Source organism: Dinoponera quadriceps, unplaced genomic scaffold (assembly GCF_001313825.1).
Source record: "Dinoponera quadriceps isolate SergipeBrazil2010 unplaced genomic scaffold, ASM131382v1 scaffold248, whole genome shotgun sequence".
NCBI lineage: Eukaryota > Metazoa > Arthropoda > Insecta > Hymenoptera > Formicidae > Dinoponera > Dinoponera quadriceps.
Genome location: NW_014554606.1, coordinates 497,184 through 517,676, shown reverse-complemented (window position 1 = coordinate 517,676; position 20,493 = coordinate 497,184). Strand labels below are relative to the sequence as shown.

At 38.4% G+C, this 20,493-nt stretch overlaps 5 protein-coding genes across 10 annotated transcripts in view; 3 read left to right on the top strand and 2 right to left on the bottom strand.

Annotated features, from left to right (window-relative positions):
* Nucleotides 1-5,157, top strand: part of LOC106752340 — a 32,756-nt gene extending 27,599 nt beyond the window's left edge. For 2 of the 5 annotated variants that reach the window (XM_014633973.1, XM_014633971.1), the window contains 4 exons: nt 287-1,972; nt 2,668-2,914; nt 3,342-3,479; nt 3,839-5,157. In XM_014633973.1, the coding sequence (XP_014489459.1) occupies nt 287-1,972; nt 2,668-2,914; nt 3,342-3,479; nt 3,839-4,356 (2,589 nt within the window). In that variant the 3' untranslated portion in view covers nt 4,357-5,157. The other 3 variants (XM_014633972.1, XM_014633974.1, XM_014633975.1) reach the window with 3 other exon arrangements.
* A 4,090-nt stretch (nt 5,158-9,247) lies between these two features.
* LOC106752382 lies at nt 9,248-11,256 on the bottom strand. Its single transcript, XM_014634052.1, has 5 exons — nt 11,175-11,256; nt 10,570-10,681; nt 9,927-10,056; nt 9,521-9,576; nt 9,248-9,429 (listed from the first exon to the last, which is right to left on the bottom strand). The coding sequence occupies exons 2-5, from the start codon at nt 10,642-10,644 to the stop codon at nt 9,298-9,300; spliced, it is 393 nt and encodes a 130-aa protein (XP_014489538.1). The 5' UTR covers nt 10,645-10,681; nt 11,175-11,256; the 3' UTR covers nt 9,248-9,297.
* A 270-nt stretch (nt 11,257-11,526) lies between these two features.
* Nucleotides 11,527-12,673, top strand: LOC106752273 (nuclear cap-binding protein subunit 2). Its single transcript, XM_014633844.1, has 3 exons — nt 11,527-11,807; nt 11,947-12,267; nt 12,343-12,673. The coding sequence occupies exons 1-3, from the start codon at nt 11,736-11,738 to the stop codon at nt 12,445-12,447; spliced, it is 498 nt and encodes a 165-aa protein (XP_014489330.1). The 5' UTR covers nt 11,527-11,735; the 3' UTR covers nt 12,448-12,673.
* A 72-nt stretch (nt 12,674-12,745) lies between these two features.
* On the bottom strand, nt 12,746-14,659 carry LOC106752272 (G/T mismatch-specific thymine DNA glycosylase-like). Of its 2 annotated transcripts, none has more exons than XM_014633841.1 (2): nt 14,509-14,659; nt 12,746-14,410 (listed from the first exon to the last, which is right to left on the bottom strand). In XM_014633841.1, exons 1-2 carry the CDS (start codon nt 14,546-14,548, stop codon nt 13,083-13,085), a joined length of 1,368 nt encoding a protein of 455 aa, XP_014489327.1. In that variant the 5' UTR covers nt 14,549-14,659; the 3' UTR covers nt 12,746-13,082. The 2 variants fall into 2 exon arrangements, with proteins under 2 accessions (XP_014489327.1, XP_014489329.1); XM_014633843.1 differs by having other exon boundaries at nt 12,746-14,382.
* A 2,787-nt stretch (nt 14,660-17,446) lies between these two features.
* LOC106752285 (tektin-1) lies at nt 17,447-20,243 on the top strand. The gene is made up of 4 exons (XM_014633862.1): nt 17,447-17,676; nt 19,064-19,336; nt 19,654-19,877; nt 20,017-20,243. The coding sequence occupies exons 1-4, from the start codon at nt 17,447-17,449 to the stop codon at nt 20,241-20,243; spliced, it is 954 nt and encodes a 317-aa protein (XP_014489348.1).
* The last annotated feature ends 250 nt before the right edge of the window (nt 20,244-20,493 follow it).

Below are 20,493 nucleotides of genomic sequence, written 5' to 3'. Positions count from 1 at the left end.
GCCAGGAACGGGTCAGAAACGTACGAATTTTCCAATTAATATTTGTATTATCTCGATTGACGATACGTTCGCTTTTACACCGGCGTTAGAGTCTAACTTGCGTGTTTATTGACATTTTTTGTTTTTTACTTTATTACAGTGTGTGTGTGTGTGTGTGTGTGTGTGCACATGTATATATATATATAACTTAATGCACAGTTTTAAGTAAATACCGTTCCATATCGTTCCTCACGGTTGAACAACGGCGTGGGGATGTTGTATCTAAGTGTTTTGTCGTTCTTCGCAGGATGAATACATGGAACACGCGCAATCGCCCGTGGTAGAGCAAATTGACGAGAAACACTACGAGCCGGTGTCCGCGAAGGAGGAGGTCAACGTGGAGCCCGACGAGAAACTCTCCATCGACATTCCCCGATCGGGCTTTTACATAAAACGCGAGGAGAAGACGGGAATACCCGATGTCGTCAAGACAGAGGTGTCCCCGGAGGTGATAAAAACGGAGAACGTCGTCGCGATAAAGGAGGAAGTTTCGCCGAAGTGCGAGGTGGACGAGGTGAAAGCCGACTATGATTTAGCCACCGCGTTGCACCCGGACACGAAGGTGTTCGCGAAAAACGACCTGGAGGCGTCGGTGAAGAACGAGGTGGCGGTCGATCTCAAGGTGGAAAATCCACAGTTGAAGAGAAGCTCGCCGGTCAAGGAAGAGACGCAGACGAGCGTAGCGAAAGGCACGGTCGAGATAATCGATCAGAACGAGCCCGACACGGAGATGGAGGAATTTAGTTCCCCGCCGTGGTATCGATGCACCATGGAGCCCGACACGATCCTGAAGCAACGCGTCGCCGAGATGCGGTTGGAATTCGGCGGCGGTATCGCCGAGATCGTGAATATCGAGCACGAGAAACCGGACTACGACGACGAGAGGAAGCCGTCCGAGGAGGAGGAAGCAGCCGGCAAGCAGTGTCGAGAGGTCGACGACAAGTCGGACGACAACACGTCCATCGACGAGTTCGACGTCGAGGCGCAGATGAAGAAGATCACCGGCGACGACGGCAACGACTACCAAGAGAAGATCGAGACGGGCTCGGAGCGGGACAAGAGCATGGACGGGATCGAAGGCTTGATGGAGAGCTCCAAGGAGGACTCGGATTCGGAGGACAAGGACATAGACGACGAGATCAAGTACTGCGAGCCCGCCTTCAAGTTGTTCAACGTCGGTCACGAAGACGAGACGCCTACGAAGGAACCGGACGCCAAGGAGGTCGTCGTCGTCCCCGCTGCGGGCGACGAAGCGCGGGAGACCGACACGTCGAGTTCTCGCGAGCCCGTGAGAACGGATCACCAACCGGCCACCTTCGCCGCGTCTCCGGAAGAGTCCTCCGTGTTCGAGCCGGCGTCGTCGAACGTGGACGCGGAATCGCCACGGGTGGTCGATCATCCCCCCAAGATCTTCCACTCCATCCCGCCATTGAGCGAACGGATTCGCAAGAAGACTACCGACGCGATAGTCACGTCTAAGACGCCGTCGTTGGACTTCGAGGCGGCCATCATCGAGTCCACGATCAATATGGACACCACGGAGGAGGAGTCCAAGAACGGCGAGCAGAAGTCGATCGCGCTCTCGACCGCGCTGCGCGAGCTCCTGGAAGCGAAGCTGGACGATCAGCCGGCCGGGATGGCGAAAGACGACGAGAAAACCGCCGAGAAGAACAGCCAACGAGAGGCGACCAACACGTTGCCAACAGTTCAAATGATGAAATTAAATTCGCCCGAGCGCGCGTCGCAAGACCCGACGCCAGCTCGGACGCCGGAGACCCGATTGGAAGAAGCGCCCGCCAAGGCGGAGGAGGAGGCCAAACCCAAGGAGATCAAACGACTGAAGGACCCGAGGACCGTCGTGCCGAATAACATGCCCGCACCGCCGGCCTTCAAGTCGGACGCATTGCCTCCGGTCAAGCGCAAGGTTAGAACGGTAGGAGTGGTGTAGAATTTTCGTTGCTGATTATCGTACACCCCCCGCCCTCCCTCGTGTCTCGTGCCCTTATTTACCAAAGCTTTGATCCGCCCGTCACTTGTGACCCGCTGTGTGTGATCGGATCTTCGAGTACACTCCGCAAACTTGGACGTTTACTGGGAATGACCTCGACCTACGTTACTGTAACTGGAAGCGCATTATCGCACTATTATGTACAATGATCGGATTATCAAATCATCTTACGTTATCACAAATCGGTCGACGAGAGGACAAAACGACTCCTCGACAGATCTCAGTAGCAGTGAATTGAGAAATAAAATCTTGTTTTTTCTTTTTCTTTTTTATTTTGCCAGCGTAAATGTATTCCCATATATATGACCATCGTGACGATTGATGACAGTGACATCCCATTGGGCATGTGTGTGTGTGCGTGCATGCATGTGTATGTGTGTAGTCTCAGGTTTTCAATTTTTTTTCATTTTTGTAATTCTTGTGTCACGCATTGTATGTATACTTGCATATTTCCTTCCGTATGACACCCGTAAATAAATGAAATTTTCATGGGTTTTTTTTTGTTTTTGATACTTTTACTTTTCGTTTCGCTTGTTTTTGCGTTGTCACGGCGCCAAGAGTGGCGCCAAAAACGCACGTAAAAAGTTTTATGTAAAAATGTTGTCCATTTGTACATACAGTTGTCCATATCGGAGTACCGCAAGCGCAAGCAACAGTCGTCGGGAGGATCCCTCGCCGAACCGGAACCGTCGAACGACACCTCCGCTGCGGACAAGAACGCGGCTCGAGATAGATCGGACAGTGCTAGCAGCGGCACCTCGTCGCTCAGTTCCGACGAGGAGGGCTGCAAGATGTCCCATTCGCTCGATCTGCAGGGCCTCACCGCGTTACAGATTTTCACCTGCGCCGAGGGTGACGAGAAGAAAGGTACCAGAAATAAATACAAGTCCGGATCTGCGCATCAAAAGGATTGAATTTATGTAAATTTTAAGTTCTGTGTATCATGTGTGACTTCTTTTGTTCCTCAAAATTCAAATTTTGCTCTTCATTGACTTTCACTACAACAAGATCAGTGTTTTTAATCTTTTCGAGGAACAGTGCAATAAATAAACAATTTTTACGTACAAATCATTTGAGATTGACTCACTTTTTACTCATTTTTTTTGCGGTTGATTCATTATTATTCTTATTACTTTTTCAACGATAAAACTCAATTTTCCCATTATTTCTGACGGCTAAACCGCTCTCATGCTCCCCGATCAGATTCCGCTCAGGTTGCGTGAAATCACTGTGTAAAATCAATATGCAAAAACTTAGTCAAACAAAGATCAAGTGAGTTGATCGTTCGCAACAGGTGGGGAGGAAGGTGCCATCGGTTGGTCCGCGGCGCCAACTTTGGTGGAACGTCAGCGTGAAAATCTCACGGAAAGATTGAAGCGTGAATTCGGGCTGTTTCTCAGCGACGACGAGGAGGAGAGGGCTCGGAAGCACGGTAAGTCGTCGGCCCGCGATGCAATTGACTGTCAATTGCATTGATTGTGTACGTTGCACGAAAGAGAGAAAAAAAGTGCGGTGACGATTTCAGGATGTGAAACTGATACCACCTTCGTCGCGCTGAGTCGAAAGACCATGCGAGAGCCAAACGCTCTGATACCTCAGATACCTAACGGTCCTCATTTTCACGCTCAATGAACACGTCTTTGTCTCTTACGAAAGAAAAGAAAGAAAGAAAGAAAGAAAGAAAGAAAGAAAGAAAGAAAGAAAGATACAAGATCCAACTTATTCCCATAGCGGGAACAATTCGTGGGAGATAACACTCCGTGTGTTAAATAATCGTTTCGCCGATTACAGGTTTGACCGCCGACGCGATACTGAAAGCGCGCAAGGTGTCTCCGCCACCTCACTCCTCGGTCTCTAGCACCCCGCCGACGTACCCGCTGCCTACGTCGCAGCTGCCGCCGCAGCCGTACATACCGCCGCCCGGCTCCGCGCCCATTCATTACCCCCCGTTCCAGAGCAAGCCTGTGCCGGTGTTGTACTCGGGTTTCCCATTGCCGCAGATCACGACGGCCCAGCAGCCGGTGTACGGCGGCGGCGTGGTGATGTCGCAGGCGGCGACCGGTGCGAACAACAGCAAGCAGCAGCAGCAGCCGTTCCTGATGCCCCAGACGTCGTCCCAGGCGCCGCCCGGCTCGAATCCGTATCCGCCGCACCTGACCATGCCGGCGATCAAGTTCACGTCGGCGACGCCGGCCTCCGCCGCGCCTCCGCCGACAACAGCCAACCAAGCAGCAGCAGCGTACCCGCCGATGCAGCCGCCGGGCCAGCCGCAGAAGCCGTTCTTCACTCACCCGGCGCCTAGATCGTAACCGGCGGAAAGGGTAGTATTGTTAAAAGTGTCTAAGTTAGGTCTAAACGTATGCACATCTCTCCGTGGAGGATCGTGGAGGATCTCCGGAGGCTCGTTGCATCCGGCTCTACTTAATATCTTCGATTACGGCCAGCAACGAGACGAGGGCTATCGGAGACCGACGTTAGCCCCCCTCTCCGCCGACCTACTTCCTGTCACACGTAGGCGTGAAAAGCTTTAATAAGCTCTTTTTCCGGAAAGGAAAAGAGAAAGGAGAGAAAGAGGTAAGAAGTGTGAGAGAGAGAGAGAGAGAGAGAGAGAATGTTATTTGTGAGAGATAAATTTCTGAGTTAGGTCGGGAAGTTCGTGGTTTATTTCTTTTCCCCTTTTTTTTCTGCCTACGAAGTAGGAAGGAGACATTTCCTAATAAAAGAGATGCAGTGAGAACAACGTGTAATAGAACTTCGAACGGTCGGTTTAAAAAGGTTAGCTTAGTAGAAATACAGCCATCAGAGTTTAATTTAGTTTATTGATCGCTTTTGGTATTATGATTCCCCGCGACTTTTTTTTTATCACTCATCGCTGGACGTTGATTTGAATAAGCTATCTCGCGAGGTAATATCGATTGGAATTCACGTGGCCTAAAACGGCGGCAGCCAAGTACATTCTATTACATGTACGTCCTACAACTTGTACGAACAACTTGTATGAACGGAGACCTGTTGAAAGTTGTATCGGTATCTTTCGCGGGTAACGGCCAAAGGTGTACTCTCTCGAGAACGGTGTACACTTTTTTTATACCGATGAAATGGTGCCCTAAACNTTTTTTTTTTTTTTTTTTTTTTTTTAAGATCTCAATCGTGTAGACGCGCACGAGAGATCGGCAATGTGTCTGCAACGCCGATCTCGCCGATACGTCAGGCATGTGCCTGCTAAAAAGAAAAAGAAAAAAAAAACAACCAGCGATCGTCATCAACAATGTGCACTTTGCATTATTAAACTTGTCTGTATATATTATTTGCATATACGCATAATATTAACACTATGAAAATCGCATATTTAATCTTAACTCATAAATAGACCTTGTATATGGCGAGATGTGGATAAACGAAGTAACGAGATGGATAAATACTACTGTTATTCGACATAACAGGGGATCGGAAAAAAAGGAGGGAAGTAAAGTAGATTTCGGCAGCGATGCTTTAGAGGTCTCTATATTTTATATTTCATTGTAAAACCCGCTGATATAATTTATATAATAAAGAGTAAATGTTGAAATTTAAATTTGAGTTTTATTTTGAACATTTTTGCAAGAGTTGCCGTAGTTTGGCATATATATATATATATATATATATATATATATATATATATATGTATGTATGTATGTATGTATGTATGTATGTATGTATCTATCTATTTTTCTTTTTAATTGAAAACGCGGTGTAACGCATCACATGCTTTACACGTTCTATTTATCTCAGTGTTTTGTTCAATTCTTTCGACTTGCGTGTCAGGACACATGAATTCTCGGGGAAGAGAACAAAACAAGGTGTTTATCATCATGGATCGGTTGTACGATAGAATTGTACATTTTTTTCATTTTTGCGGAAGCCTCATGACTATTATTATTTGTGAGTTAACAATGAACGAAGCGATCCTCGCGGAGGGGAGGAGACTCTCGCACGAAAGCGGCAGGTACCTCCGTGGATTCGCCGATTATCTGACAAACTCTCGAATTATCTGAGAATTCGATTCATTCATTCAAGTACAAAAAAAACTTACTGAAACAAGAGGTGAACAAGGGTGAACAAGGGGTGTATTAAAGCGATGTAGAGATAAATTGCGATAAATTAATAAGGCGAAAGAGAGAGAGAGAGAGAGAGAGAGAGAGAGAGAATTGTATAAGCTATATAAAGAGAGTTGCGCTTTAGGATGTTCGTTCTCTGTTTTTTTCCTGTTCTTTCTTTTTTATTCTTTATTTAGTCCCTAAGTCGAGCAATTATGTCGTATATATCAGCGAGAGACATGTACATCTCTATTTCGACGCTTGCGCGATGCGATAGATTTATGTTTGTGACTATGAGAGTGTCCTGCGATCGTTTTACATAATGCGTGCGCGCATATCGGCAAATATTTCTTTTGCGTACACTTCGCATAAATCATGACGATTACTTTCCTCCGTTTTTTACCTAGCAGCACAAATGTGCAAGCGTTTTGCAATTCGACCCGGTGAAAAAAACACAAGTTGCGTATATACATAACTGAAATTAGCGTGTAGACTTTCGAATAATAAGTTTGACAGCACGAGCGCAAACGTGTCAAACGCGTATATGTATATATAAATATGTTCATTGTTATCGATGCGGGAGGAGGGAACGCCGATTTCGTCGAGCGAGCACTTATCGACTTCTCTTTCGTTTTCTTTCACAATGTATAACGATGTATCCTCGTATCAACTTTCCTGACTTTCGCGCACATCTCGGGAACAGCGAACGATGCGACGATGAGCATTGAGGGGCAGGGAGGGGGGAGAGGGAGAAACAACGAAGAATTAGTTACTTCGTTTATAACGCGAACAGTGTATTTAGGGAGGACTTTTGCAGGGCCATAATAATAATAATTATTCACTTTCCGCAGTAACTAGAGATATCTGGATGATACATTGTCGAACTAATTATAGTACAATTAAATGGTAAAAAGAAAAAAAAAGAAGGAAACATTCATACTAGAGAGACTCGTAGAAATTGTAAACTGTGTTACATGCTAAAAGTACCTTGCGTCAAGTGACGATTAAAATCAACGCGAACCCTAAACGAACGAAATGAAGGGAGAGAAAAATCTTGTAAAATTCTCATCTTGACGGACACACCGTAATATTTTGGCGAGTAAGGGGGGGAGGTAAATTTGTTTATTTTTGTGTGATATACGAAGTAAAATGTTTTTTACGTTCGTCCTACGCGTCGTCGGACACAATTTCCTCAGCTTTGACTTATGGTCTTTTGTTTGCAAGTACAAACAAACAATACGCGAGATTCAACTAGAATTGTACTACTGAACAAAGATGCAAAAAAAAACACTACGTTATCGCGGAGATTTTAACACGTGCTGACAGGGACATGCGCGCGATTTTAATCTCTTGATCATCGGTTTTTAAGCGAATATCAAAGTTTAGAGATCTGTGATTAGAATGTAAGGTGCAAAATTAAGTTGTAATATTTATGTACTCTTAGCGAGAAAGTATTTAAAAAAAAAAGAAAACTGAAAGAATTTCTGGGATGCTAATATACGGATCTCCCGTCGACAAACAATGAGAGCGAGAGCGAAAGAGAGAGAAAATCCTTTTCATATTGCGTTTGGCTGCGATTTCAAAAGTGTAAGACAGACATATTTTTGGCATTTGGTATTTCTTTGTACTTTAGCTGATATTTTGTAATAAAGCGTGTATACTAAGCGTAAAAGTTACATATTGTCGAAGGTGGTGTAACATTAGATATAGAGGGAAAGAAAAGGAAAAAGAAAGAGATAGAGAGAGAGGAAGAGAGAGAGTATGTGCGTGTACAGCTTATGTTCGCCACCTACAGTACAGTGAAAACATGTAAATATTTTTGTAAGATAAATTTAAGTACATATACATATATATATTTATATATATATATATGTGTATAGATATGTAGCACACACATAGTATGAACTTTCGTGGATCATTGGAAATCCGAAAAACAAGCTAAAACATAATTGCTTTGCAGCTAAATCTATTGTTTATTATCCGTTGTACAATTTCCCGATATTGCATACGAGATATATATGTATATATATACATGCATACATACATACATATATAAATATATATATATATACATATACATTTGTCTGTACAATGACATTCTTATAACGAGCGACAAACACACGAATAACTTTGTTATTAAAGTATCTGATAGTATAAAACCACTCGTTAGAGTAATCGTTTCAATGTTGTAAATAAAAAAGTAAAGCATAACAGTTATTATTATATTAATTATATTATATTATATTATATTATATTAATATTATATTCGCATAAATATATATATATATATATATATAAATATATAAATATAAATATATTCAACTTTATAATAGGCTCAGAATACACATAATTTTTTTATTTGCGATTCACTGTTACATGTATGTGCCTAGTTATAGCCATGTTGCATTATTACCTATTATATTGTATGATAATTTAAATCGTACTACCGATTAATAAATGTATAACAAGTTCTTCGATATCAAACTCTGATATATTATGATATATTATTATGGAGTAACACGTGTAAAGAGCTCATATTTAGGCATACGTGAAATTTAATAAATCGGAATACATTTTACGAATGAACGTTGTCATATTAAACCATCCTCGCCCTGTTCCACGTACGTTAAGCATATCGTTTAAAAGAATTCTTATCTCTTAGTAGTATCTCTCTTAGTAATCTTGTCACATAAAAACAACAAATTAAAATACGTCTGCTTAGACATATTTGAAAATAAAAAGACAGTGCTTAGCGTGTCGTGATATATTAAACTAGATTAGCACAGACACGCGCGTTATTTAGATAATTACTATATATTATATGAAAAAAAATATCTCGTACAAGCACTGGACTAAAATTCGTTGACAAGAAAATGGTATCTTTGTTATTGTCGAAACGCGTAACCTACGTGAATCAGCAACGAGGAACAGCGGCAATAATTAAAACTTCTTACGTGTCTTTTTTTAAAATGCAGAAGTTAAAAGTTGTCAAGTCACTACTATTATTAGTTTTTAAATTCTCAATAAGCTACAACCGTAGTTTTAAATCGATTCTAAATCGACATGTCGGTATTTCTATAAAAAAATGATCGTTCATTAGGGGAATCCAAAAAATAAACTTATGATATTTCAGAATTACATTTTATTTGATTTCATAATAGCACAATATAATTTTTACGAATTTGTATTTGCATTAGGTCCACGTCGACGGCCGAAAGTCTGAACGACATTCACGAACCTGCGGTTGTACTGGATGCGTCGTTTAGCACGGCCAGTTTTCTTCTTGCTCTTCTCTTGTTTTTCAACCTAATGTGATAATATGAAATTGGTAATGTAATTCCATTTGTACGTATGGTAATAAAGTCAAGAGGCAAATCCTTAATTAAATTATTCTTACCTTTGGTGTCTGTGCCTTTACTTTGCCGGCACGTGCCAAGGAACCGTGTACCTTTCCTAAGTAAAGGGAAAAGAAAGAACAAAATATCAATTTAATTCTTTTGTATAAAATTAAATATCCCTACTGCTTGTATCGCTTGTTCTTGAATAAAACACAATTTAAAACCTTTCTTTTCTCATGTACGTTTTATGACAAAAAATAAGAAACTAGATAATCATATTGAAATTCAAATTTATAGAAATATACATTACTAGAGTAAATATCTATACAAAACATTAAGATAATATATAATTAAGATTTTGATAACATTTTGTGAATATACTTTACACTGACTATCCAAATATCAATAGTTACATAAAATTACATGAGGCCCTCAAATTTTAATAATAAATGTGTATTAATTTACCTCCCAACAATGAAATAGTCAACTCTAATGTGTCAGATGAAAGTTCATTAACAGAAGTTTCATCGGTCAACAAAACTCCATTGCAATAAAGATTAAACTCCTTAATGTCCTGAAGGCATGTAATCCTTTCCTGCAAAAAATTACAGATATTTTTAATAAACCATAGATTCTCTGTTATCAGTGTAAACACAATATAATACTGTACAGAGTGAGGAAGCTAATTATAAAATTAATTTTGTGAGAAATTTATTCTAGAGCAAAAGCTAAGACACTTTTGTTCTATTAAAATTTCTACATTACTTTTGCATTAATGCTCGTTCTAGCATTATATAGTAAGCAAATGCCAGATTATCATTTTAATGCTGCAGTCTTGGCAATCATCATTCACATGTAGATACATATATTGAATTCAGCATTAACTCTTAAATGCACGAATTTTTTTTTATTATTGAATTTCTTTTTAGGTTCATAGATAGTCCCAGAAAATGAGAAAAATATTTAAAAAAATCTGAGGCATATGTTGAACATTGTCTCTGTGCCTTTAATCTCGACAAAGAGGAAAAATAAATATGTTGCAAATTTGCAACACAATGCATTTAAGGGTTAAGATAGAAAAGAAAATTATTTTAATACTCATCAATACCTTCAGTTGCTGTATCGTCTCATTATCCTGACAATCGACAACGGTCGTTTCCTGCCCGCGAATTGTTAGTTGCATGATGATGGTCTACAGAGTATACCGCCTATCAAAAGCTCTGTAACATATATAATTTTACATACTTTATAAGAATTGTCATTATGTGATATTAAAATTAGTTCGGTCGAATATGAGTGTCGCGTGATCCTATAGAGACCTCAGTCTAATTAGTGTACACACACGCACACACACAAAGACACCATGGAAGGTGCCATTAAATTCTTCTTTTTATTATTAACAACACAGGCGTAATCCATTTGTTTATACACATAATCAAAGTAAAGCTGTAGTGGGGACACAATAAATCTTTAGTGGGGACAAAATACTTTCTACGCAAACATATCGAGAAGAACGCAGCATGGCACGCAACGTGCTTATAGGTTACCCAAAAGGGACATACGCGAAACAGTCGTTTACAGATGAATTCTAATATAAAAAGATTAACACACTAATATATATATATATGTTAATCAAACGTTATAAGAATTAAATCACGCGTGATATGCACAATCGGTCTGCTGATGATTCGAGCTATTAAAAGTTACACTCACCTTCCAACGAGCGATCACTTCGCACAGAGAAAGACAGATTGAAGGAAACTTCCCATCACACTGTCTTCCACTTCTATACGCATGCGCAGCCGTACGTGGGTTATCACGTGATACTCGATCTATCTAGGTGCATTTAGCACTACACTGTTTATTGAACACTCAGTCAGTTCCTGCATCTGATTGGTGTATATTTTCAGATCTAAAAGAATGTACCAATCAGATATAAGAACTGACTGTGCGCTCAATGGACGAGTGTAGTATTATTGATTGCGTTCAGAAAACGCAACGGTTGAGTAATTTCTCAACGTAATTAGCCTAAATACAGGAGTCTAACGATAAAGACCAATAATCATTGACCGTTCACTGATCGCACTTTCTGTGCTTCCCGAACGCAGCAAGTGAACGTCGATAGCATGAAAAGGCATCTTAAGATATGAGAGAATCAACAAACTAGTCTTTCGTTTTCATCCTCGGGAAAGTTGTCTCGTCTCTCCCGCTGATTGTCCAATGTTTCATTTTTAATCTGGATGTTTGTGTACTGAGTTGGTATTGTAAATTAAAATGTCGGTCAGAGTAAATGCGAATAGTTCGCCATCCGTTGAATTAAGTTCCTATCGCGATCAACACTTCAAGGTTCGTTCTAGAAATTAACCTTAAAATAATTGAAAATTAACTATATCTAAGATTTATTCTCCTGTCGAGTCTGCTGAATATATAATTTTTTTTGTATATATATATATCACTACTTATTTTCTGTTATTTTTGTCTACAGGGCTCAAGGGCCGAACAAGACAGACTTTTAAGGAATTCTACAACTTTATACGTGGGCAATCTGTCCTTCTATACTACAGAAGAGCAAATATATGAATTGTTTTCAAAATGTGGAGACATCAGGCGTATTATAATGGGTCTCGATAAGTACAAGAAAACACCGTGTGGTTTCTGTTTTGTTGAATATTACCAAAGGGCAGATGCAGAAAGCTGTATGAGATATATCAATGGTACTCGATTAGATGACAGAATAATCAGAACAGATTGGGATGCTGGTTTTATAGAGGGTAGACAGTACGGTCGTGGCAAGACCGGAGGACAAGTACTTATATCTTGCATACAATTGATCCAAGTATGAGATAAAATGACAGTAAATAATTAATTCTTATTTTCGTAGGTGAGGGACGAGTATCGGTCAGATTTCGACAGTGGTAGAGGTGGTTACGGTAAAATAATACAACAGAAAGTAACATCACTCTCGGACGGTGGATTTGGTCGATGAGATTCTGAAATATTTAACAATATGTGTGAATGACTGTGCGCTGTCCATATACAAGTGTTCAATTTGTTTCATTAATTATTTATACGTTACACGATCACCTGGATTAATTAGTTTAGGTATAACTATGTTTAAATGATTAATTATATTAAATAGAGAAATAGTAAGGAAGGACTCTATGGTAAGCTGTTCCATTATAGCGTTTAATAAAGATAAATTTATATAAATATATATTATTTCTATAATGAGATGTGTGGAGATTCCAAAAATACACATATATATAACTTAGGTAATATTTGTAATCTTTGGTATATACACATTTTTTCAATCATAATATCCATACATATACACAAAATGCCCAAACATATTATTCTTGAGCAATAGGTTAACATTTTTTCTTAGTATAAATGTCGAGATGTAATGATAATTTTTAATCTTATTTTTAATTCTATGCAATACTAATTTAGAAATTAATTTTTTCGTCCTTTATATACTTCGTTTCTGCATGTAAAACAAAAGCTTAATAACAAAAGATTTTATAGAAATTCGTATTGTATAAGAGCATGCCATTAAAATACTATCAGTTTTCAAAATGCAATAATACTTATTGTTATATTAAATATAAGTTTTTTTTTTTCTTAAGTATCGTTCAGTCTTGAAATTGACACAGTATCACTGTTATTTTTTTCCGATAATTTCTGTTTAATTATGCTCATAAAATCTAGTGAATCGTTTTTGTTATCACTTGTAAAATTACTTCGAGTTCTCAGAGTCCTGTGGATGAATTTTGAAGATGTACATTTATCGTTGTTTTTAGACTTTCCTACTTTAGTTTTCTTATTGAATGTACCATTGACCGCGACTTTTTTGCAATTTTTTCCTCTATTAACATCGGAGATTTTCTTGTTTTCTGATGCATGAAATATTGCCCCATCGTTGATATCACTAACATTTACAAACCTTCTTGTCTCCTCATCTTCTTCAATTTTTTCCACAGCTTCCTTAGATACTTCATTTACATTTTCTTGAGTACATACTTCTCTATTGACAGTTACATCATCATCTTCATTATTCCTTTCGTGATGAAATATCTCTAAAAATTCCATCGTATGAATTGCCGCGATATCTTCCTCCGATGTATCTCGGCAAAGTGTATTCTTATTGACGACTCTGCCACCGTGCAAGAAAGTTGAAATATTCTTTCGTCGCCACATTTTGGAGGTACTGGGCACAGCCTGTTTGCATTTTCCCTCAAAGTGGAATTCCTTTGTATCTATATCGGTGATCTCACCCTTGAGAAAATGCAGATACTTCTTTAATCCTGTATAGAAATGTAGCTTGTCCACCATTCTGGGAAAATGGGCGCATCGCGCGCTACTCGACGGTGTCACCCAAATCGCGGTGTCGCCGATACGTTCGGGTTGTAAGCCAAAGTGAAATGTGGATTTGCTCGAGATATTTGCAAATACTTCGTAGATGCATTTACCATTGAACACCGCGATTTTAGGCTTGTACAGTGTCAGCTTTTCTTCCACCACCTTCGCACCCTCCTTGATTTCCGTTCGCTTGAGATCCGACGCTGACCTGGTGGCACGAGTAACGATATTCGTCAAGCCAATACCGTATTGCAAGAGCTTGTAGTCTTCTTCGAAGCTGACAAATCTTGGTGTCAGGCCAGATTCATGCAGGAGCTTGTAAAAGTGATTACCAGGACCGGCGTAATATCTACCACGATGCGCCGCCATCAAACTTGGATTGATCCCAACAACAACTATATCCAGATTCATCGCCAAATAATCTTCCAACGTGTGCTTCTGCACTTCTTCCTCTGACAGTCCATCGAATCTGTCTATTTTCTTCTTAGATCGCTCGACGACCGACAGGCGTGTTCTTCTCTTGAGCTTATTTAAATCCAGCGGCATCATCGCGTCGGTGTAGCTACGTGAAAACATACACGAGATTCGATCTACGAATTTTCGCATATTCTTAAAAATCATAACAAAATAATCATATTAGGTTAGAAAAGGTTAACTTATCGAATAAGAAAGTTGAAAGTAAACTTACGCAAATCCAAAGGAAAATTTACAATTGAAATAATCGCCATCAACTTTGATATAATTTTTTCACTTAGAATTCTCGATTGTCCTATAAAATGAAAAAAACACGTAATTTCACAGCGTAAACAAAACCTCGACAGAGGTTACTATTTCTAGGGATTCTGTGTAACGACATCCATTTCTAGAAAGCACATTTCCCCTATTGGGACTGCGTTCCGTTTTGACGCTTATGCGCTGTTTCATTTTAACTTCCTTTGATATATAATGAACAATAAAGATAGAATGACGCTTACAGAAAATTGAAACTGAAAATTGAAAATTCAAACTGAACGCAATATCGATATTGTATATCGAATATATATATATATATATATATATATATATATTTATTTTATTTTATTTTATTATATATATATATATGATAAAATTAAAAAATAATAAATAATAAAAATTTTGCAACGTGAAATTACGTGTGTGTGTATATATATATATAGAGAGAGAGAGAGACATGCACACAACACGTATATAATTTCACGTTGTAAAATTTTTACTTATCGTGAGTTCACATTAGAGGAAAAGATTCATGATTGACTTCCAATAAAATCCATGATTGGGACTGCTAATAAAATCCCCTCTTTTTCCAGCACGAAGAGGTCATCCCTACTTCCTTCTCAGCTCATAAACCATCTCTTCGAATGATGCTATGTCATGCTATATTGAAGGTCGTTCTCTCAGTGAACCTGCCAAATCCAGTTTGTAAAGTTAAGCCACTTATTTCTGAGTCCTCACCGCTTATGACTCAAGAAGGAGCTCCACAATCCTCTCCTAAAATGGATCAGATGATGGAAGACAGGGCAAGAATCAGTGATGTAAATTCTTCTGCAGCTGAAGAAAAATTAGAACTCATATCAAAAGATTGCTCTATAAAATTGACGAGAGCAACGACTCTTCACAATAGAGATGTATCGCCTGATAAAATCCCAAACGTGTTACCGATAACGGACAGCTTGCACTCGAATGTTCCTGATGTCTCCATTATTGAATTTCCTCTATTAAAATCAACGGAATTGGCCGTTGCAAGGACAGGTGATTCGGGATGGTATCCCTTCAAAGGAAAGAGAAATTTTCAAGGAGATAATACAAAAAAATATCTGGATTTTCTAACAGCTGCCGTAGAATCTCCATCTGAGGTTGAGACATTTTTCTATAAAGCTGCAAAGATGCACAGCCAAATTGGCTGCTTTAAAACCGTGAAATTGTGGAGAAGACTCTTTCCCGTTCTTAAATTCTGCATCAAGAAAGAGATGCACGATATAATGGCGGACCTTGCTGAATATCTTCTAAATGATCCAGACCTTGTAAATCCGTATTTAACTGGATTCATCCGTATACAATCCCACGTCGGTGAGCTAACATCATCTTTCAAAAGTTTAAAATGTCGTATTACACAATTATCCAGTCAGGTTCAGACTCTGATAGAAATAATCGAGAATAATCAGGACAAGATGTTGAAATTTCATGCAAATTTACTTTCAAATATCAAACATATTCACCAGTGTTACAACATGCCAGAACCAGATGAACACTCATCTTGACTATACTGATATATTTGTACCTGCAGTGGAATTCGTCGATTTTCGTATCGGTGAATATATTGGACTCTACAGTTTCAAAACTCAAGATGGCACATTGACTCATTTAGTGGGTCCGACAGAACATTTTTATCTATCTGCGTTAATAACTCATTCAACCTTTACTCAAGAGACTTTTATTAATCTGGATCAAGAGATAGATCTTAATAAAAAAATTAAAAAAGCATTCTTCACTTATAGATGCGTTTGATATAAAACTAAGTTCAATATCGCGCCAATATCATGGGAGAGTTGTGCCATGGAGTTAAGAATCGATGTAAACAATGGAAAAAAGTAGCTTGACGATAAGAACATAGCGGGTCTGTACGGTTCGGTCGAGATTTGTGATTTTTATAAGACCGTACATGAACTTCAAAGACTGAAAGTGTTTATGTTTTTTTAGTTTATTGCATTAATCATTATTGTATTAATAATGTACTTTTGAGTTGATTAGATCTATCGAGAAAAGTTTTTTTAACATAATTGACACAGTTGTTCATAATTGACACAGTTTATTTCAATAGCATAAGAGCGTGTTTATAAACTTGTAAAAAAAATGAAATTCACCGTGACGATTCGAATACTGTGTGAATTGAACTGTATTTCGTTGAATAAAGTTCCAGTGCATGCGAAAGAGTGGAATCGTTTCCTTGGGAACCGACAAACATATCAGAAAATTAGTCCTTGCGTACGGTTCTTACTGAGAATACGTTCTTTGCCTAATCTGATCCATCTAAAAATCCATACGTTGTTAGGTAAAAATTTGTGAACCTCGGTGATGGCGAAAACAATAAATTCAATTTGTCTCTCGACGGTAAAATCATCTCCCCACAAATATACGATAGACGAGTGGCAACGCCACCATCAGCATAGGTATCAACAATTATATTGTCGTAGCTCTATTAAACATTAAAAAATAGAAACAACAGATTAATCAAGCATTCTATAATTTATAAAAAAATGTGGTTGTTAAGTTTGGCATATAAATTGTCTTAACGGAACCGTTATTTTTCTTAAAATATTCCTTGTGTATTTCGGAATAAATAAAATTTGTATACCACATTGAAACTTTATCCCAGCGAGAATGAATCATCGGATCTACTCCGTATCGGTGTCTAAACAATTGAAATTACATCGAACTGACGTCGATTCAATTTCGACACAATGTTCATTTTTCGCTGGAACTTCACTTGACAATAATTTGAAGAGTATCGCTCTATTTCAAAGATGTAATTACATTTCCGATAAATCAGACACAGATGGGATAAAGCACGACAGGAACAAGCAGGTAGGATTTTAATCGAGTCACAGCGCATGTGCGAATCCGTCGCGGGAATTGTGAAGAGCAACAAGGAGGAGACCGATCATCAGTTGAAGGAAAAACTCAACGACATCGAATTTCGAAGAGAGGAACTGCTACGAATCAGGAAGGATGTTGTTTCGGAAATTGACGGGCTGTCGATTTATAGACAACGAATTATGAAAACTCAAATGTCCGTAGGAAGAAATTCGCTCGCAATTTGCCAGAAATGTCTCAATGCTAGGTTCGTCAATTTGATTGTTCAATATTTATTTCTTCACTCTTCAATTTCTCCAGAATTTAAGGCTTCAGTGTACTCGCTGCTCCTTGTTTTATGACGTCAGATGCAAGGAAATCCATGCCCAGAATCCTTGTAATATACATTTAAATAAAAAGATATATCCACAAAATGACATTTGTGATTGATTCAGTGCACTTGTAAAATATTCCGGATACTTTTCTTTTGCTCGAACAATCGATAAGTAGCTATAAAATTAATGTGACAAAATCATGAGAACAGTTGGGTTAGAAAGTAAGGTGGCATGTCGTGCTAATTTTACGATTATTTATTGATTGTTAAAACAAAAGGAAAGTTTCCATGGGATTTCACAAATACTAAATCGATCGCAAATATCATTTCGTGGGTACATCTTTTTATTTAAACGTATACCGCGAGAATCCTGAGCTCACGTTTAGCACACGAACATTGAATCGATATTTTAGAAACGTTGCGCATTACAGCATTAAAAATGAAAACTTTACATTGAAATGTGAAGTCAATATATCCAACAGATGTCCTGTGGACGTCTTTAAGACACAGGAGCATCTTTAGGATATCCCTCGGAGGTCTGTGCATGGAAAAAAGATATTGCAGAGATATCTAATGTCCGTCAAATTGCAATGTCCTGCAGACGTTGTGATTCAACATTCAGAAAATATTGTTCAATATAGAAGAGGCAATTCTGACTGCTTGTTGGCATCACGAAAGCTATTTTACATTCCGTACGTTTTTTTTTCGCGTCTTTGCGTGGATTTGATTTCGAACGGCGGCCAGCTGATCATCCACCCGTTCCTAATCGCAGTCGCCGTTACTTGACTTCGATGATCGATGGACGGCAAGTGAGTTCAACAGCTACAACAATATCCTTGATTTCTGCTTGGGTGATGTATACTTATATTATTCCTTATATATATTTTTTATATTGTGACAAAAAAATGTTCCTGTGCTATACAAGGTGTCTCGGAATAACCGCGTGCGGAGTGTAGCCGTAGATTCTTGCTACCACACGAAGTCATTTTTTGTTTATCAAAATTTCGTTCAAATAACGGTTAAATGAGAGCTATTTAAAGTTGTCAGATTAGCGTACTAAAATGGACTGTGTTTCGATAATCATTGTCGGCATTGAAAATCTATAGGTTCTTTGAAATCACTATAGGTTATTTTAAAATCACTTTTCTTTACCGATCTGACTGAAAGAACGACTACAAATAAATATGCTTAGACGATAAGTAAATAATTTTTTGTACGAAGTGTTGCTCCAACGTTTTAAAAATACCTGTGGTCCTGACTCAGATACGAATACACATCGAGACAGCTTTTAATTTTAATTCTCTGTATTAAATTGTTACAGAGAACGCAGGTTAAATATTGATTTAGTTCGCGACGACGTCGAGAGGGAATTGTTGAAGGAACGAGAGATGATTAAAGAAGCGGAAAATTTATTGGGGCGAGTTGTGGGGGAAATTTGTGAAAAAATTCGCAAATTGAAGGCGACATTGTATCACATCGATAACGACCAAGAAAATAAAGAATGCAATTTACAAATTGATCGTCGTAATGTGGCTTTGAAGAATACTGATTTCAATTTAAATACTTGTCAGAGCATTTTATATCCTAATAAACCGTAAGTAACGTAATTTATAATATCACTCATCACGCACAAAAATTTAGAAATATTTACTATCTGTCCAACATTACTGTTTTCTGTCGGAAAATAATTTAAAGTTTTCTTCTTCGTGACAGCGATATTAGATAATATTGGAATAGAAAATTATACAAATTATTCCCTCTTACATTGCATGCTGATATGTGTTCCTAGTGTTCTGTGCTATATGTGCATAAAATGATAAAGAAAAAATACATCAAAAGCACCTATTATTCTTTTCTCTGACAAGTGAATAGATTATTTAGAAATTGTTTAACAAATTGTCGCTGACATAGGGTGACAATAGATGAATGGGAACAGCAAACGAACAACAACGTTATTGAAGCAAATAAAGAAGTGAATAGCTCAAAGCAATTACGATCCTACATCGATACAATAATTAAACAAACAATCGACGGCCTGAATGAACAAAAAGATGCCACGAACAAAGCTTTCACGCATCGTAACGAGCAAACTCAAGAAGCCAAAAAGAAACTAGAACTCCGGCACTCGGAGGTTCGTAAAATTGAACAGTTTAATTTTACGTTGCGCGTGAAATTTCCGTTCTCCAGCTTGTTCGTTCTATTTTATTATTCTGTTAATCGACATGATTTACCATAACCATTCAATAAGCGTTATATCGATCTTTTCGTAGACAGTAAAACAAATTGCTGCTATGACGGACAATATCGCGCAAATAAAAAATTCTATATCCGATAAGGAGGGCTATATAGCTCTTGTTAAGGAGAGACTAGGATCCCGATGTCAACGCCCGGAGGCGGAAGTTACTCGAGACTTAACCGAGGCTAATCTCGTGAAAGAATTATACGTTTTACGGAACATCGTGGCGAATTTGCAACAAATGCTTTGCGAAGTACGTATGTAAATTTGATATAAATTTCCACGTGGACTCAAACAGTTTTGTCACTGATATTGAAAGCTATATTAAAAATCGAAAAGTTACTGTAACCAATAACTTTCCTCAATTTTTCTAAGAGAAAACAGATAGACGTCGATATCAAGATTTGTAAAAAGTTGAAAGAAAATTGAAAATAGAAAATAGTAGAAAATAGTAGAATATTTTCACAATTATGGGGTATAAGTTTTATATAGTATTCACTGAACAAATATATATT

Bases quoted from the DNA above. Each gene is read 5' to 3' on its own strand.
- LOC106752382 (XM_014634052.1), bottom strand. From the start codon at position 10,644: ATGCAACTAACAATTCGCGGGCAGGAAACGACCGTTGTCGATTGTCAG. The intron at 10,057-10,569 runs GTATTGATGAGT...AATTTTTTGCAG, and splicing joins AGACGATACAGCAACTGAAG to GAAAGGATTACATGCCTTCA. The intron at 9,577-9,926 runs GTAAATTAATAC...CCCTTTACTTAG, and splicing joins GACTATTTCATTGTTGGGAG to GAAAGGTACACGGTTCCTTG.
- LOC106752273 (XM_014633844.1), top strand. From the start codon at position 11,736: ATGTCGGTCAGAGTAAATGCGAATAGTTCGCCATCCGTTGAATTAAGT. The intron at 11,808-11,946 runs GTTCGTTCTAGA...TTTTGTCTACAG, and splicing joins ATCGCGATCAACACTTCAAG to GGCTCAAGGGCCGAACAAGA. The intron at 12,268-12,342 runs GTACTTATATCT...TTATTTTCGTAG, and splicing joins GTGGCAAGACCGGAGGACAA to GTGAGGGACGAGTATCGGTC.
- LOC106752272 (XM_014633841.1), bottom strand. From the start codon at position 14,548: ATGGCGATTATTTCAATTGTAAATTTTCCTTTGGATTTGC. The intron at 14,411-14,508 runs GTAAGTTTACTT...GAAAATTCGTAG, and splicing joins AAATTTTCCTTTGGATTTGC to ATCGAATCTCGTGTATGTTT.
- LOC106752285 (XM_014633862.1), top strand. From the start codon at position 17,447: ATGTGCGAATCCGTCGCGGGAATTGTGAAGAGCAACAAGGAGGAGACC. The intron at 17,677-19,063 runs GTTCGTCAATTT...AAATTGTTACAG, and splicing joins CAGAAATGTCTCAATGCTAG to AGAACGCAGGTTAAATATTG. The intron at 19,337-19,653 runs GTAAGTAACGTA...TCGCTGACATAG, and splicing joins ATTTTATATCCTAATAAACC to GGTGACAATAGATGAATGGG.